We start from the raw sequence: 15103 nt of genomic DNA on the forward strand, positions 1-15103 counted from the left end.
TCTGAAACAGCCACAGTAATACAAGATTCTAAGATTAGCTTTGAAGACCATGGTGGCAAAGGGGACTTGAGTCCAGTCACTTTTGATGTCAAGCTTTGAAGCCTGACATCATTTTGCCCTTGGCCTTGGAAATTCCGAGTGCTTGAAACTGACAGAAATACTAGGCGCCTCTGTTTGAAAGACCTGCGTGCACCTTAATTTTGCAAAGCATGTCCTCCGTCTCCCCCACCTCAGCCTCCATGCATGGTGGGTAGAAACCCTGGAATCAGCTCAAAAGGTGGCAAAGAATATGTGCAAGTCTATGTGAGCTGGAGGTGTTAGTACGTAATTACATTTTCACTTCAGGAAATTGATTATTAATTTATTACTCAACAGGGAAAGCATGGAGGTTCAGACTTCTATATATGCTGAGTTTTTGAATGAGGTGTTCTGTCGCCCCTCCCATGTTTTAAAATTCCAGTTGTTAACTCCAATATCCATTATTGATCTAACTGTTACAAAGGCTTATCCCTCTTACCCAAGGGTCAAAATTTCAATTATCTCCCAATAAAAGTGTAGGCTGGCTGGGCCCAAGGCACTGGAGAGCAGTAGGGAAGGTAGAGTCCTGTCCAGGGGCAGCTGCTCCAAGGGAACGCCAGGAATAACTTTTCAAGAGAAGCTACTTTCTGATACACCATCTGCACACTTTGAGTCAGCAAAGGATTCTACTTGTTTTGTTTTAAAAAACAGCGTGCAAATCAAACAAAACACATTTGCACACTGGATTGGGTACCCTAACTTCTGGTTTGTAGCAATTAGTGGCCCAAAAAAGGAAAATTTTAAGGAATCAGATGAACGGAGTACTAGCTTTCTACTGCTGTGTAATAAAAACTGCCAAACTGAACAGTTGAAAACAATAGGTCTCCAAAGGCCTCTTCACTCTTCTATCCTCCACTTTTTCCTGCTTCATGGGTTGGCTCCTCTGCCTCTAACCACAGTGTTCCACCTGATTTAGAGTCTCCAAATTCAGATGAAGTCTATCAGATGAGCTATAATCTGTCCCACCTAATTTACCAGTTAAGTTCCGTTTCCATGTGTTTATCAGTCACTGCAAGTCCTAAACCTGTCTGGACGGAGTTAACCAAACTGGGAGAATATGTCTCAGATGATCTGAGTCCCAAACGCTGGGTACCCTAGGAAGTCAACTCTAAGATAGAAATTGATAATCAGCGGATGACTCAAGGAGTGCTCTAGGGAGTATCACCTGTGAAAGGGGAGGGACAAGAAGAAGGAAAGACAGAAAGAGGGAAAGGCCTCAGATAACCCTCTGGAGAGTTCCAAAGCTCAGATCAAACCAGTCAATCTTAAAGGAAGTCAACCCTGAATGTTCAATGGAAGGACTGATCCTGAAGCTCCAGAATACTCTGGCCACCTGATGCGAAGAACTCACTCGCTGGAAAAGACCTTGATGCTGGGTGAGACTGAAGGCAGGAGGAGAAGGGGACGACAGAGGATGAGATGGCATCATGGACTTAATGAACACAAGTTTGAGCAAACTCCGGGAAATGGTGAAGGACAGGGAAGCCTGGCGTGCTGCAGTTCATGAGGTTGTAAAGAGTCAGACATGAGTGAGTGACTGAACAAACTACACAGCTGAGATGCCCCTTCTTCATGGTCCCAAACTGTGGTGAGGGGTCAGGCCTTTACACCTGAACATCAGGAAAAATCTTTCATCTCAGGCAAGGAGGCTCTTTGGATTGAGGACAATTCAAAGATGCTGTAGGCCATCTTCTGCAATGCTTCCGACAGTTGAGGGCATGAATCCTTCATTCCTGAAGGGGATGCTGGGCAGGGCAGCATGCTCATTAAAATGTGATGGGAAGAGACTTCAAATATAAACCCTAGCCCAGCCTGGGCCTGCTTTGCCCTCAGCACCATTCTTTCCACTTCCACTGGGTGACACCTCTATACTGCATTCCCCAGGCTCCTGAATGATCTGGCTTCTACCTGGCTTTCACCAATAGGAGACATTGGTTAGGGCCTGCAGAGTGGAAGGGAAAGGCCATGGTATTTTCCCCCACCTTCTCTGTCTTAGCAGGGTCAACAGAGTGGCCATTTCTCCTCCATGGTGTCAATTTCCCCCAGAAGGGCCCACTATGGCTCCAGCTCCCATGGAAGGCCCTTCCCCGCCAAGGCCACTGGCCAGCAGGACTGCCTTCCTCTGTCCCACCAGCCTCAGGATGGCAGGAGCTGTTGCCTGCTGTTGCTCATCTATGGGCTGCCTTTGTGTCTTCTGCTTGACCTCTCTGACTCTCCCATCACACGTGTAATCAGTTTCCTGAGTTCAATTCCCTGTCCTTTGGCTCCTGGATGGCTTCTGTTCTCCTGGTTGGATTCCAAAAAATAAATCCCAAATCAAAAGTCTCATGGGCCCTTGTTCCAAATCTCGGGTGACTGTCCCTGATCTGACTTCTTCCTCATGGAAAATTCTATGTATCAGGGTCTGGGGTGAGTTTGAGAATAAGTATTGCCTAGAACAACTATTTACTTAACAACCACTATGATTCCCTGGAGAAATGCCTATGGCTAGGCGGGCAGCTATTTAGCAATAATTCTTCATTTCATTCAATAATCCAGAGCCCCAGTAAAAAGATGTCTCACATACTACACTTACTGTGGTAACTCAGACAGGAAAGAATCTTCCTGCAATGCAGGAGACCCAGGTTTTATCCCTGGGTTGGGAAGATCCCCTTGAGAAGGGCATGGCAACCCATTCCAGCATTTTCTTGCCTGGAGAATTCCACAGACAGAGGAGCCTGGTGGGCTACAGTCCATGGGGTCACAAAGATTAGGACACGAATGAGTGACAAACACTTTCACTTTTCACTTTCATACCTACTGTGATACTTCAGTTTCTCCTACATTGAACATTTTGTCCAAAAGTAAAACAAAATTAGTTTATCTTAAAAATATCCCCTTTGGCCCTGTTGAATAGCCAAAGTACTGCTTTATCAACTGAAATAATTTCAAAGATCACAGCTAATTTTAAAAAAATTCTCCATATTTCCAAAAATTCAACAAAAAATAAAGCTTTTATAAAGGGTCATCAGTTCTAAGATGACCCATCTGCCTAAATTCTTTATGCTTCATAAAGATACCATCTCTAGGTATGTGCTAAAATCACTTTACCTTGGAGACTTCATAAAATTTGGTTCCAGTCAAACACAGTTATTCCAGGATGGATTTCAGAGTGACTCCAAGTTCCCATTGGTAGCAAGGACCAACCATTTCGACAGTTCCAAAAAATTATGTTAACTTCATAGACCTATTTAAAATACAAAAAAGACAGGAAGCCATTAGCATTTTAATGTTGAGATGATACAGGTTTTCAGAAGCAAAAAAAAATTTTTTTTTTACAACAATTGTGTTTTCAGGCAAGTAGTAGACAGTCAAATACATCCACATTTGTAAAGTGTCCTAATAGATGGGGATGGAGGGAGGGCAGGAAATACAGAATTCTGCACTTATAAATTAGCCACACAGTAGTTAACAGAATACAATCTTAAAGTAGAAGTTCCCTCTGCAGCAAAGGCACGACCAAGTTGACAGAGGGTACCAAACTATTCATGATGCAAAATTTCACTCTCTCATCAACCATGGGATGAAAATGAAATTGGAGATACTCCAATCCCAAGAGTTCCACAACCTGCCCAAGTTCACAGAGCAGTGGAAAAGCCAGCATGCAGACCTAAGTTTCAATGTTCTGCGACATAAACCTGATGATGATAAACAATTTGCAAGATACCCCACTATGTATAAAATAGATAACCAAGAATAACCTAGTGTATAACACAGGGAATTAGACTCAATATTATATAATAAGCTATAAGAGGGGGACACATGTGGTGTACCCATGGCAGATTCATGTTGATGTATGGCAAAAACAACCACAATATTGTAAAGTAATTATTCTTCAATTAAAATAAATAAATTGCTTTTTAATGAGTGGGCTTTATATATATAGGCTTCCCTAGTAGCTCAGCTGGTAAAGAATCCACCTATAATGCAGGAGACCCAGGTTTGATCCCCAGGTTGAGAAGATCCCCTGGAGAAAGGAATGGCTTCCTACTCCAGTATTCTTGCCTGGATAATTCCACAGATAGAGAAGCCAAGTGGGCTACAGTCCATGGGGTCACAAAGAGTCAGACATGACTGAGCAACTTTCATTCATTCACTAATACAGATATAAAACAATTTGCAAGGATGCTTTTTGAAAAATCCTGATGGGACACAGAAGGCAAAATTTTTTCCAACATAAAACACACAAAAATACAAAAACACTTTTTAACACCATAACTGAGATTCAACATACTCCTTTAATGCACACACCTAAAAAGACTTTTCTACTTAATGAAAACATTTTTCAAGAAGGATTCAGATAACTCCAAACCAAAAGACATTAAAAAAAAAAAAAAGAAACATGAAACTACCCATTTTTAACATTACTGAGTTAAGTATATTCCTCCAAGGGATGGAGATCAAAGAGAAATAATGATGGGCAACAATAAATATTTAAGATGCAAATATGACATACAAATGATCCTTGTGGGCTTCCCAGGTGGTTCAGTGATAAAGTAAACATCTGCCAATGCAGGAGACACGTGTTCGATCCCAGGTCAGGGAAGATTCCCACGTGCCATGGAGCAGCTAAGCCCGTGTGTCACACATTCTAGCCTGTGCTCTAGAATCCAAGCACTAGTGAAGTCTGCGCTTCCTAGAGCCTGTGCTCCCCAACAAGAGAAGCCACTGCAGTAAGAAGCCTGTGCATCACCACTAACGTGTAGTAGCCCCAACAAGCTGCAACTAGAGAAAAGCCCGTGAAGCAATGAAGACCTAGCATAGTCAAAAATAAATAAAATTATTTTTACAAAAGACCCTTGCTCCATAGTCTAATCATTATCGAATCCTGTTGAACCCACTGCAAATGCACCACAAAATACAACTGATAGTTTTCTCTTCTTTGGATGCCCTGGATGTAATTACAGATGTTTGTCTAGAGGCCTCTTTAGGTGACAGGCTTGAGATTCATCCTTTTGGGGCCACGGGAGACACAGAGGAGGCCGTGAGTGATTAGCTCTACGAGAGAGCTGCAGCTTTGAGTAACTGTATAAACGTAAGATACTTGGAAAAGAAATCACTGGATAATGTTCGTCTCCCAGATCCTCCAACTTTATTAAGTATGTTTGTCCTCATATCCACCCAAGGGCACAACATGACCTTCTGTTATCGGAAAGAAATACACAGTATAATTTACCAGAACCCATCCTAATGAACTCCCCACATACTGGAAACCAAAATGACCTTTCCTAGCTAATATTTATCTTGTTTTCTTCGCATAAAGGGAACCACTGGGGATTCTCTCTTCAATTTGTTAAAAAAAAAAAAAAAAGGATCCATCAGCAAAAACAAATGTGATCCAATAGTTCACATGCTAGACAAAAAGCCAGGAGTTTAATTTTAGGCTGAGCAGTAACTCATTCAGTCAGATTTTCCCCGAGTGTACCCTAGGCACTTGCTTAAAAGGATTAACTCTTTCCTGTCATTTCTGAACTTTAGTACATTCAAGACTATCAGTGATTTTGTGCACAACACAAAAAGCATGTGTTTCCAGTCACTCTACTTCCCTCTAGGTTGCTTTCGAACAATGGCACAGTTTTTTCTATTATTCTACTTTAAAAGTCCTTCCTTTTTCTAGTATATAGCAAATAGATAAACAACAAGATCCTACTTCTCTGTCCATGGGATTCTCCAGGCAAGAACACTGGAGTGGGTAATCTATCCCTTCTCCAGGGGATCTTTCCAAACCAGGGATCAAACCCGGGTCTCCTGAATTGCAGGCGGATTCTTGACCATTTGAGCCACCATGGAAGCCCTACTGTACAACACAGAGAACTATATCCAGTATCCTGTGATAAACCATAATGGAAAAGAATCTAAAAAAGAATATATATTCTGTGTGTGTGTAAATATATATACATACATAACTGAATCAATTTGTTATATAGCAGAAATTAACACAACATTGTAAATCAACAATACTTCAATAAGTATTATATTATTACTTATTAATATAATATTATTATATTATATAATACTAAAATGAAAATATTCAAACTAAAGAAAAAGTCATTCATTTTTAAAGAGTCTGGATGTTTACAACAATGAATGACATTGCCATATCTTGTCTAAGAACAATTTTAAATGTGTCTGGTCACTGTTGGAACGAGGGAAAAAAAACAGCATTTGCATGCTGGGTTACATTTTTCATCTTTCACCTTACTGGTCTTATGTGGAGACAGTCACTTTTCTACAAAAGAGCAGGATGCCTGTTCATGTTTCCTGGTACCAAGAAACTTTGAGCTTCCCAGGCAGAGGAGACCATTCTTCAAATGTTTAATTTATTTCTGTTGTATCCAAGAAAGAAGTTGGCCTACACCTAATTTCTTATCAAGGAAAAGTGAGGTTCTGCCTTTCTTTTCTCTTGATCTGCTTGACTTCACTATTAGCAGAGTGAATTCCTTGGAAGGATAATTTTGGGGGATACACTTACTGACTTGTTGTAAATAAGCACCCTCAGAATATCTCTTATGTCAGTTTTGCTATACCCACCTCACTCCAGAGATGTCAATTTATGCAGCATGATGTTCTTATCTTTTCATTCTAAAACTCTACAATGATGAAATACCACCTTCCTTTTAAAACCACAATTCACAATGACCTTAAACCTGGGCCTAATCACAAGGAAAAATGCCAAACGTTTGACCAATTTAAACGTGAGAGACTTTCTGCAAAGTAATTGCCCCTTAAAAACTGTCAAGGTTATGAAAGACCAAAATAATCTGAGAAATTATTCCAAATAAAGGAATGATGCATGGCAACCAAACGAAATGGTGATCCTATGTTGCATCTTAGATCAGAAAAAATGCACATGCATAGTCATTCTCAAATGAACCGCGTGCACAGTCACACGCATACACACATATATATACACGCATTTATCTATAAAGGACATTGCTGGGACAAAGAACAATTTCTGAATATAGCTGATAGATTACACTACGGTGTCATATCAATATTAAATTAGTTAAGAGAATATCCCTTTTATTAAAATATACCCTGAAATATTTAAGAATAAAGGGGCAACTGTCTCGAATTTACTGTCAAATGATTTTGAGAGGAAAAGGGAAGAGGAAAGGAAGGAAAAGCGAATAAATGAATGAACACAAAAACGAACAAAATGTAAGCAACTGATGAATCTAGGAATTCTTTGCACTATTCCTTCAACTTTTCATTACGTCAGAAATTATATCAAAATAAGACAATCAGTTCAGTTCAGTCGCTCAGTCGTGTCCGACTCTCCGCGACCCCATGAATTACAGCACGTCAGGCCTCCCTGTCCACCACCAACTCCCGGAGTTCACTCAAACTCATGTCCACAGAGTCGGTGATGCCATCCAGCCATCTCATTCTCCGTCGTCCCCTTCTCCCTCTGCCCCCAACCTTTCCCAGCATCAGAGTCTTTTCCAGTGAGTCAACTCGTCGCATGAGGTGGCCAAAGTATTGCAGTTTCAGCTTTAGCATCAGTCCCTCCAATGAACAACCAGGATTGATCTCCTCTAGAATGGACTGGTTGGATCTCCTTGCAGTACAAGGGACTCTCAAGAGTCTTCTCCAGCACCACAGTTCAAAAGCATCGATTCTTCGGCAATCAGCTTTCTTCACAGACCAACTCTCACATCCATACATGACCACGGGAAAAACCATAGCCTTGACTAGACGGACCTTGGTTGGCAAAGTAATGTCTCTGCTTTTTAATATACTATCAAGGTTGGTCATAACTTTCCTTCCAAGGAGCAAGCGTCTTTTAATTTCATGGCTGCAATCAGCATCTGCAGTGATTTTGGAGCCCAAAAAAATAAAGTCTGACACTGTTTCCACTGTTTTTCCATCTATTTCCCATGAAGTGATGGGACCAGATGCCATGATCTTTGTTTTCTGAATGTTGAGCTTCAAGCCAACCTTTTCACTCTCCTCTTTCACTTTCATCAAGAGGCTTTTGAGTTCCTCTTCACTTTCTGCCATAAGGGTAGTGTCATCTGCATATCTGAGGTTATTGATATTTCTCCCGGCAATCTTGATTCCAGCTTGTGCTTCTTCCAGCCCAGCGTTCCTCATGATGTACTCTGCATCTAAGCACTCATCTCACACGCTAGTAAAGTCATGTTCAAAATTCTCCAAGCCAGGCTTCAGCAATATGTGAACCATGAACTCCCAGATGTTCAAGCAGGGTTTAGAAAAGGCAGAGGCACCAGAAATCAAATTGCCAACATCTGCTGGATCATGGAGAAAGCAAGAGAGTTCCAGAAAAACATCTATTTCTTCTTCATTGACTATGCCAAAGCCTTTGACTGTGTGGATCACAATAAACTGTGAAACATTCTGAAAGAGATGGGAATACCAGACCACCTGACCTGTCTCTTGAGAAACCTGTATGCAGGTCAGGAGGCAACAGTCAGAACTGTACATGGAACAACAGACTGTTTCCAAGTAAGACAATAGATGTTCACTAAAAAGACCAGTTTTATCACATATACACTAAAATGATTCAGAACTTATTAGCATTCTTAAACCATAAGAGGAGTTGATAGTTGAAATGTTCTGGCTCGTCTGACTCTCTTAATACTCACTGGAGACCCCAGAGGAAGTTCATTTGATTTTATTTAAAAAGCACTTTCATAGGAATACCTTCTGTAAACATCTGGGTGTGTGCTTTTGCTATTCCTTTAAAAATGTCATACTGGTTTACCATTTCTCAAGCTGTTAGTTCGTACAATATCTGCATGTAATTAAAATATCTTCAAGGACATTTAATAGAATATAACAGTCAATAACATTCAAAAACTGTTGCTATTCAATGTGTTCCTTTGGTCAAAGGTCTATCAGTTGTATAGGAAGTATAGGAGATTGAAACTATGTGCTCCTAACTTCTCTGATTAATTAAAAATGTATTCAATGAGAAAAAATAGCACTTTCATAGTGTCTACTATGGTTCAGTCATCGTGCAAGTACCTTAAAATAATAACTCACTGAAAAGTAGGATTTATTTCTATCCTGCTATGCAGATGAAGACAGCGAGACACAGACAGGTCAAGGGGTTTGCCCGAGGTCGCTCAGCTAGCACATGGCTAAGCCATGATTCAAATGCAAGCCATCTAGCACCAAGGAATCTACTCTTTCAATTCTTATCAAAATATTTTCGCTCAGCTAGCACGTGGCTAAGCCATGATTCAAATGCAAGCCATCTAGCACCAAGGAATCTACTCTTTCAATTCTTATCAAAATATTTTCGCTCAGCTAGCACGTGGCTAAGCCATGATTCAAATGCAAGCCATCTAGCACCAAGGAATCTACTCTTTCAATTCTTATCAAAATATTTTCAAAGAGTATTAGTCCTTGTCATGCTTTTTTAAATAGACTGAAAATAACTCTTTCTTCAGGAATTCAAGGCAATATGATCATCAAACTAAAAGTAAAAATTTTGTCTGTGGACCCACATGAGTAGGCGACTGGACTGAATGAGGACCAGATCCTGGCTTGGAACCTCTGTTGTTTTTATTAACCCCTAAATAATTTTTGCCTCATCTCTGAACAGCTGGTGAATAAAAGTGATTCTGACTTGCTGCAAGGTTCTGCCTTACTACAGGTTTATTCAAGGCTTAAGGTCACTTTCCAAATTAAGACCAAACATACAAGAATTCTGAAGACCTTGAGCACTTAAGCTGCCATTTTTCAAACGGATGGAAAAACAACCACACTTTAGATCAGAACGCCTCAAAGACACTTGGGTGAAAACACAGCAGAGCCACAACATAAGCCTAAATGACTTCTGTCGATTTCTATGCAGGAATTCAGCACTGACACAAAACAAAGTGGAACTCTGTCGGTGCATCCACGCAGACTCATTTTCTGCCAAGAAATCCAGAAGCAATTTTGTGACAGAACAGCAAGGTAGATTCTCACTTTAAAACCAGATAGACACTCTTGCACCATTGCCCTTTCCTGCCTGCCCCCTCACCTAGGAGATTTCCAAGCCCCGTCTTGCTTCACCAGCAGAGTAGGGATGCTTGAATAATGAGCTATTTTCAGATTCACCATTAGTGCAGCTGACCTCCTGGAGTGGGATCTACTGGGATGACCTGGTAACTGTGGTTCTCAGCCCCTCGGGTATCAGGGCACAAGTAGGACTAATTTTTCCAGCTAATGATGTAACAGATGACACCCTTAAACAAGTTTAAACGTTAAATCATTTTTTCACACTAATTTCAAATCAGTCAAGGTAGAAGATAATAGAGGTGAGAAATTTCACCTCTATCCTCCAGAGGTGAAACTAGCAACCTGAGTTTTGGATGTATAAAACAGAGTTTTATGAGTTGAAAATGAGTGAAAAGATGGTCCCATTAAGCAAGAATTGTGTCTCATAACCAACAGAAATTTTGAAAGAGAAGTTGTCTCCATGAAATAATTCATCATTTCTTTAGACAGAGAGGAGGAAATATGTTTCTACTTCTAGTTGTTTATATAATACAACCACACCGATTTGTCTTCTAGAAATTCTCAAACCACTTTTCCACAAAAGTATGCAAACCAAGTGCAACCTCTCTCTTGACAAATTTACGCAGGAACAAGACAAGTATTAATATTTAAAAGGCTTCTGATGAATGTAAATGTACTTAATAGGTTATCGACACTTTTATGAATGTATTTCAAGCCCTGATACTTGGCTAAAGCCTCAGCTGAGTTCTCACTTATAACTATCACATGATGTGTGGAATTACCTCATAATTTAGAGCATGCTTACTGTCACACGTTCAAGAGGACAGGTTTCTCTGCCAAAATGCAGTATACTCATGCCATTAAGTTGCTTTTCTATTGCTGCCTAAAAATATCAATAAGGAACTTACTCCTTCATCTTACAACACGCTGTAAACATGTTTAGAACTTAAAGGTTCTAAGTAAGTTATTAAAGACAATAGCTGTGTCTGGTATAGAATTGTATAAAATTTTACACGTGGCATTTTAATTTCAAGTGTTGCCAATACCATCTTGTTTAAATTAGGTTGTAGAGTTCTTCAAAAGGGCCCTTCTGGTCAGAGATGATTTAAACAAATTAAATAGACACACTGTGATCTCATAAGGTTCACACTCTATCACTGTAAGAACTGAGAAATTCCTTACAACCATGTAGCATCTTTATTTCCATGCAGTGACATGGTCCTTTCTAATGGAAATATGGCCAGTGCCTTTTGTTAGTGATGAAAAACTCTAGCCTACAAGTGACTATGAACTGTCCAAAAGCAATCATCGCTAAGTTACGATGGTTCATTGAGAGTCAGTCTATACAAAACACAGAAAACAAACCCACGAGTGACATAAAATACAAAACGCACTCACCAAATTCAGGGACACTCAACACGATTCCACAGCTTGTTGTCCAACTGAAATTGCCCAGGTCTGGGGCTGAACTAATGTGAGTGGTAATGGCAATTTAGCCATAAATCTCTCAAGGCCCAATTATCCTTATGTCTAAGGGTTTCTTTTAATTGGACCAGTTTTTAATTGGAAAATTTCCTCCCGTTTCTCATTTTTCAGAGCATCAAAACAGTGTCTAAGGATTTTATTTAGCATAATAAATAACCAACATAATATTTTGGAGGCTACTCACAAGTTGCCAAGCAACTGAACTTTTAAACGTTTTTGTGTGATATGATCTAACTTCTACATTATATTATAAAAAATAAAGCAAGCTATATATAATGAAAGTGAAAGCTGCTCAGTCGTGTCCAACTCTTTGCGACCCCATGGGCTATACAGTTCATGGAATTCTCCAGGCCAGAATACCGGAGTGGGTAGCCTTTCCCTTCTCCAGGGGATCTTCCCAACCCAGGGATCGAACCCATTACAGGAAGATTCTTAACCAGCTGAGCCACCAGGGAAGCCCTAAGCTGTATAAAATAGAATGCAAAAATAGAATTTCGTGACTATTCAATAGTTACATTGCTCAGGTCAGGGCTGGCCATTTAGAAACAGAATGTAACCCTCTTGAGGGGAGGGGATGGTATCTTATTTCGCTTCTATGCTAAACTCTAACATAATGCTCTGCACACTATGGGTGTTAAATACATTTTGTTAAATAAATGAATAAAGTCTCTAGTTTTACTCCCAAATGAATGGTCATTTCACTTCTATACTTCCCTAATTCCTCACCTGTAAACTAATATAGTTCAAAGACACAATTACCAATGTATGTTCAACCACCAGCTATGACAATGACTCACAGACCATTTTAGGGAAAACATGGTAAGATTCAGCTATTGATAACATCCAGCTCTTGGATATACAAACACAGTAAATTCAACTGCAACAGGATTGCACAGCAAGACAATGCCCATCGCAGGCAATATTGACCATTTTAATCCATTAGTGAGATAAATGTTTCTTAAAAGCTTTATCAGAAACATTATTAATTTCCAACCTTAAAAATTCATTTTCTGTTTGACAACAGTGCCCTCTTGTGGCAAAAAGGGAAGTCTTCTGAAAATGCTAACGTTACCTGATTTATAATGGATATTTTTAAGTACACGTTTTCATTTTTTTAATAAAGTCATTTAAAAACAGTATGCAAATCATCCTTAAAGAAGCATAAGATACTAAATAAGTTAAAGAGCAATTTAAATTGCATCACAAAAAAGTCAAATCAAAATATGGTAAAAAGCTTCTAAATGAAATGGTAATTATTTATACAGAAAACTACACATAATAAACACAAGCCTAATGATATTCAATATTTATTGGTTCTCCCTGTTGCTTTTATAACACAAATCCATGATATCATCTATCAAATCTCTCCAAGCTACTTAAAGATACTCTAAACATTCAGCTTATATACACAAAAGCCTACTGAGTTCTGGCTTAATACTAGGACATGCTTAGGGAAATCAAGAATAAGACTAATTCCTGTCTATCCAAAAATGAGAAACCAATTGCAAAAGGCATACATGGGGCAACCAAGAGAGCAAGTCAATGATATTTGCCATTGTCTTTTGATGGACCTAGGCTTCCCTGGTGGCTCAGAGGTTAAAGTGTCTGTCTGCAATGCAGGAGACCCAGGTTCAATCCCTGGGTTGGGAAGATCCCCTGGAGAAGGAAATGGCAACCCACTCCAGTATTCTTGCCTGGAGAATCCCATGGACGGAAGAGCCTGGTAGGCTACAGTTCATGGGGTCGCAAAAAGTTGGAGAAGACTGAGCGACTTCACTTTGATGGACCGAGAGATTGTCCATACTGAGTGAAGTAAGACACAGAAAGAGAAAATATTGTATGACAACCCTTACATGTGGAATCTAAACAGAAATTATACAAATGAACTTATTTACAAAACAGAAACAGATACATAGATTTATAGAATGAACATATGGTTGCCAAGGGAGGATGGGGGAAAAGGATGGACATGTACACAGTGCTGTATTTTAAATGGATAACCAACAAGGACCTACTGTATAGCATAGTGAATTGTGCTCAATGTTATGAGGCAGCTTGGATGAGAGGGGAGTTTGGGGAAGAAGGCATACATGTACACGTATGGCTGAGTCCCTTTGCTGTTCACCTGAAACTACCACAACATTGTTCATCAGCTATGCTCCAACAAAATAAAAAGTTAAAAAAAATTTACTATTGTCTCTTGGAATAATGAAAACAGAAGAATAAGGACTACTGAGAATAATTGCACTGAGGACTACTGCAATCCAGGAAAACTTCCTGGAGGAGACAGCAACACACAGGAGTAAAAGAGGACTGTTTGGGGGAGAGAGTAAAGAGGTGTTCAGGAATTTAAAAAATTTGGTTTGGTTGGTTGGTCATCGCTGAGGGGAGAAGACCTGCACATGTGTGCGAGTTTGTTTTGTCTTGTCCTGGTTTGATCTGGTGGCGGAGAAGAAAGGGCCACTGAAGGAAACCACACAGAGAAAGGGGGAAGGGAGAGGAGGTAGGGATGGCAGGCTGACCCATGCGGAGGTCTTACAGAACAGGTGAGCAGTCTCCCAGGTCCTATCCCACACTCAATGGGTCACCTCTTCGTGACTCCTTAAACAAGTAGTTTTTGAGCAATTCTTGGACCAGGTCTTGTGTTGGGTGCTGGGCATGGAAGATGGACAAGACCCCAGGGTACCTGGGAAGACAGACAGACAGGCAAACAAGTATGAATAACGGAACTGTTGTTGTTCAGTCACTCAGCTGTGTCTGATTCTCTGCGACCCCATGGACTGCAGCACACCAGGCTTCCCTGTCCTTCACCATCTCCCAGAACTTGCTCAAACTCAAGTCCATTGAGTCAGGGATGCCATCCAACCATCTCATCCTCTGTCGTCCCCTTCTCCTTCCTGCCTTCAATCTTTTCCAGCTCAGGGTCTTTTCTAATGAGTCTTCTCTTTGCAAGAGGTGGCCAAAGTATTGGAGCTTCAGCATCAGTCCTTCCAAAGAATCTTCCTTGGAAGGTAATGGTGGGTTCAGATTAAGCATGACAGAAAACATAGTCAACAGTGTAACAGAAACTGGCTGGGTTTGGTGGAACCCAGTCTATTGACGGGGTGTTTAGGGAAGGCCTCTCTGAGAAGGTCATCTTGACATGAAAACAAATGATAGAAAGTGACTTCTGAAGGAAGAATGTCCCTGGAAGAGAAACAGCTCTGCTCTGTAGGAGTCTAATGTCAAAACAAACTGGGTGTGGTCAGAAGCAGAGGGGCCTGCAGGACAATGAGCAGGGCAAAGAGGGTTAGGGGGTGACATCAGGGAGGTCCCAGGAGCAGATCACAAGGAAGCTTGCAGATAACAGTGTGGAGCTGGGATTTGGTTCCAAATGGAATGTGAGAGCTGTAAGCAGGAGAGAAATGGGAGATGGTTTAGGTTTGCACAAGAGCTCTCAAGCTGCTGGGTGGAGAAGGCCCTCTGGGGAGCAAAAGTAGAAAAATGAGAGACTACTGCAGACTAAGGTCTCAACCAAGAAGTACAA

At 40.5% G+C, this 15103-nt stretch overlaps 1 protein-coding gene across 1 annotated transcript in view; it reads right to left on the minus strand.

Annotated features, from left to right (window-relative positions):
- The window catches only part of TAFA4 (TAFA chemokine like family member 4), a 125305-nt gene extending 122011 nt beyond the window's left edge, over nucleotides 1-3294 (minus strand). The window contains exon 1 of the mRNA XM_055413363.2: nucleotides 3169-3294. Coding sequence (XP_055269338.2) covers nucleotides 3169-3182 — 14 coding nt within the window. The 5' untranslated portion in view covers nucleotides 3183-3294. The remainder of the gene's footprint in view (nucleotides 1-3168) is intronic.
- Nucleotides 3295-15103: the final 11809 nt, after the last annotated feature.

This window comes from Moschus berezovskii, chromosome 24, assembly GCF_049115385.1.
Source record: "Moschus berezovskii isolate FMDL1 chromosome 24, NW_MosBer_1.0, whole genome shotgun sequence".
Classification (NCBI taxonomy): Eukaryota; Metazoa; Chordata; class Mammalia; order Artiodactyla; family Moschidae; genus Moschus; species Moschus berezovskii.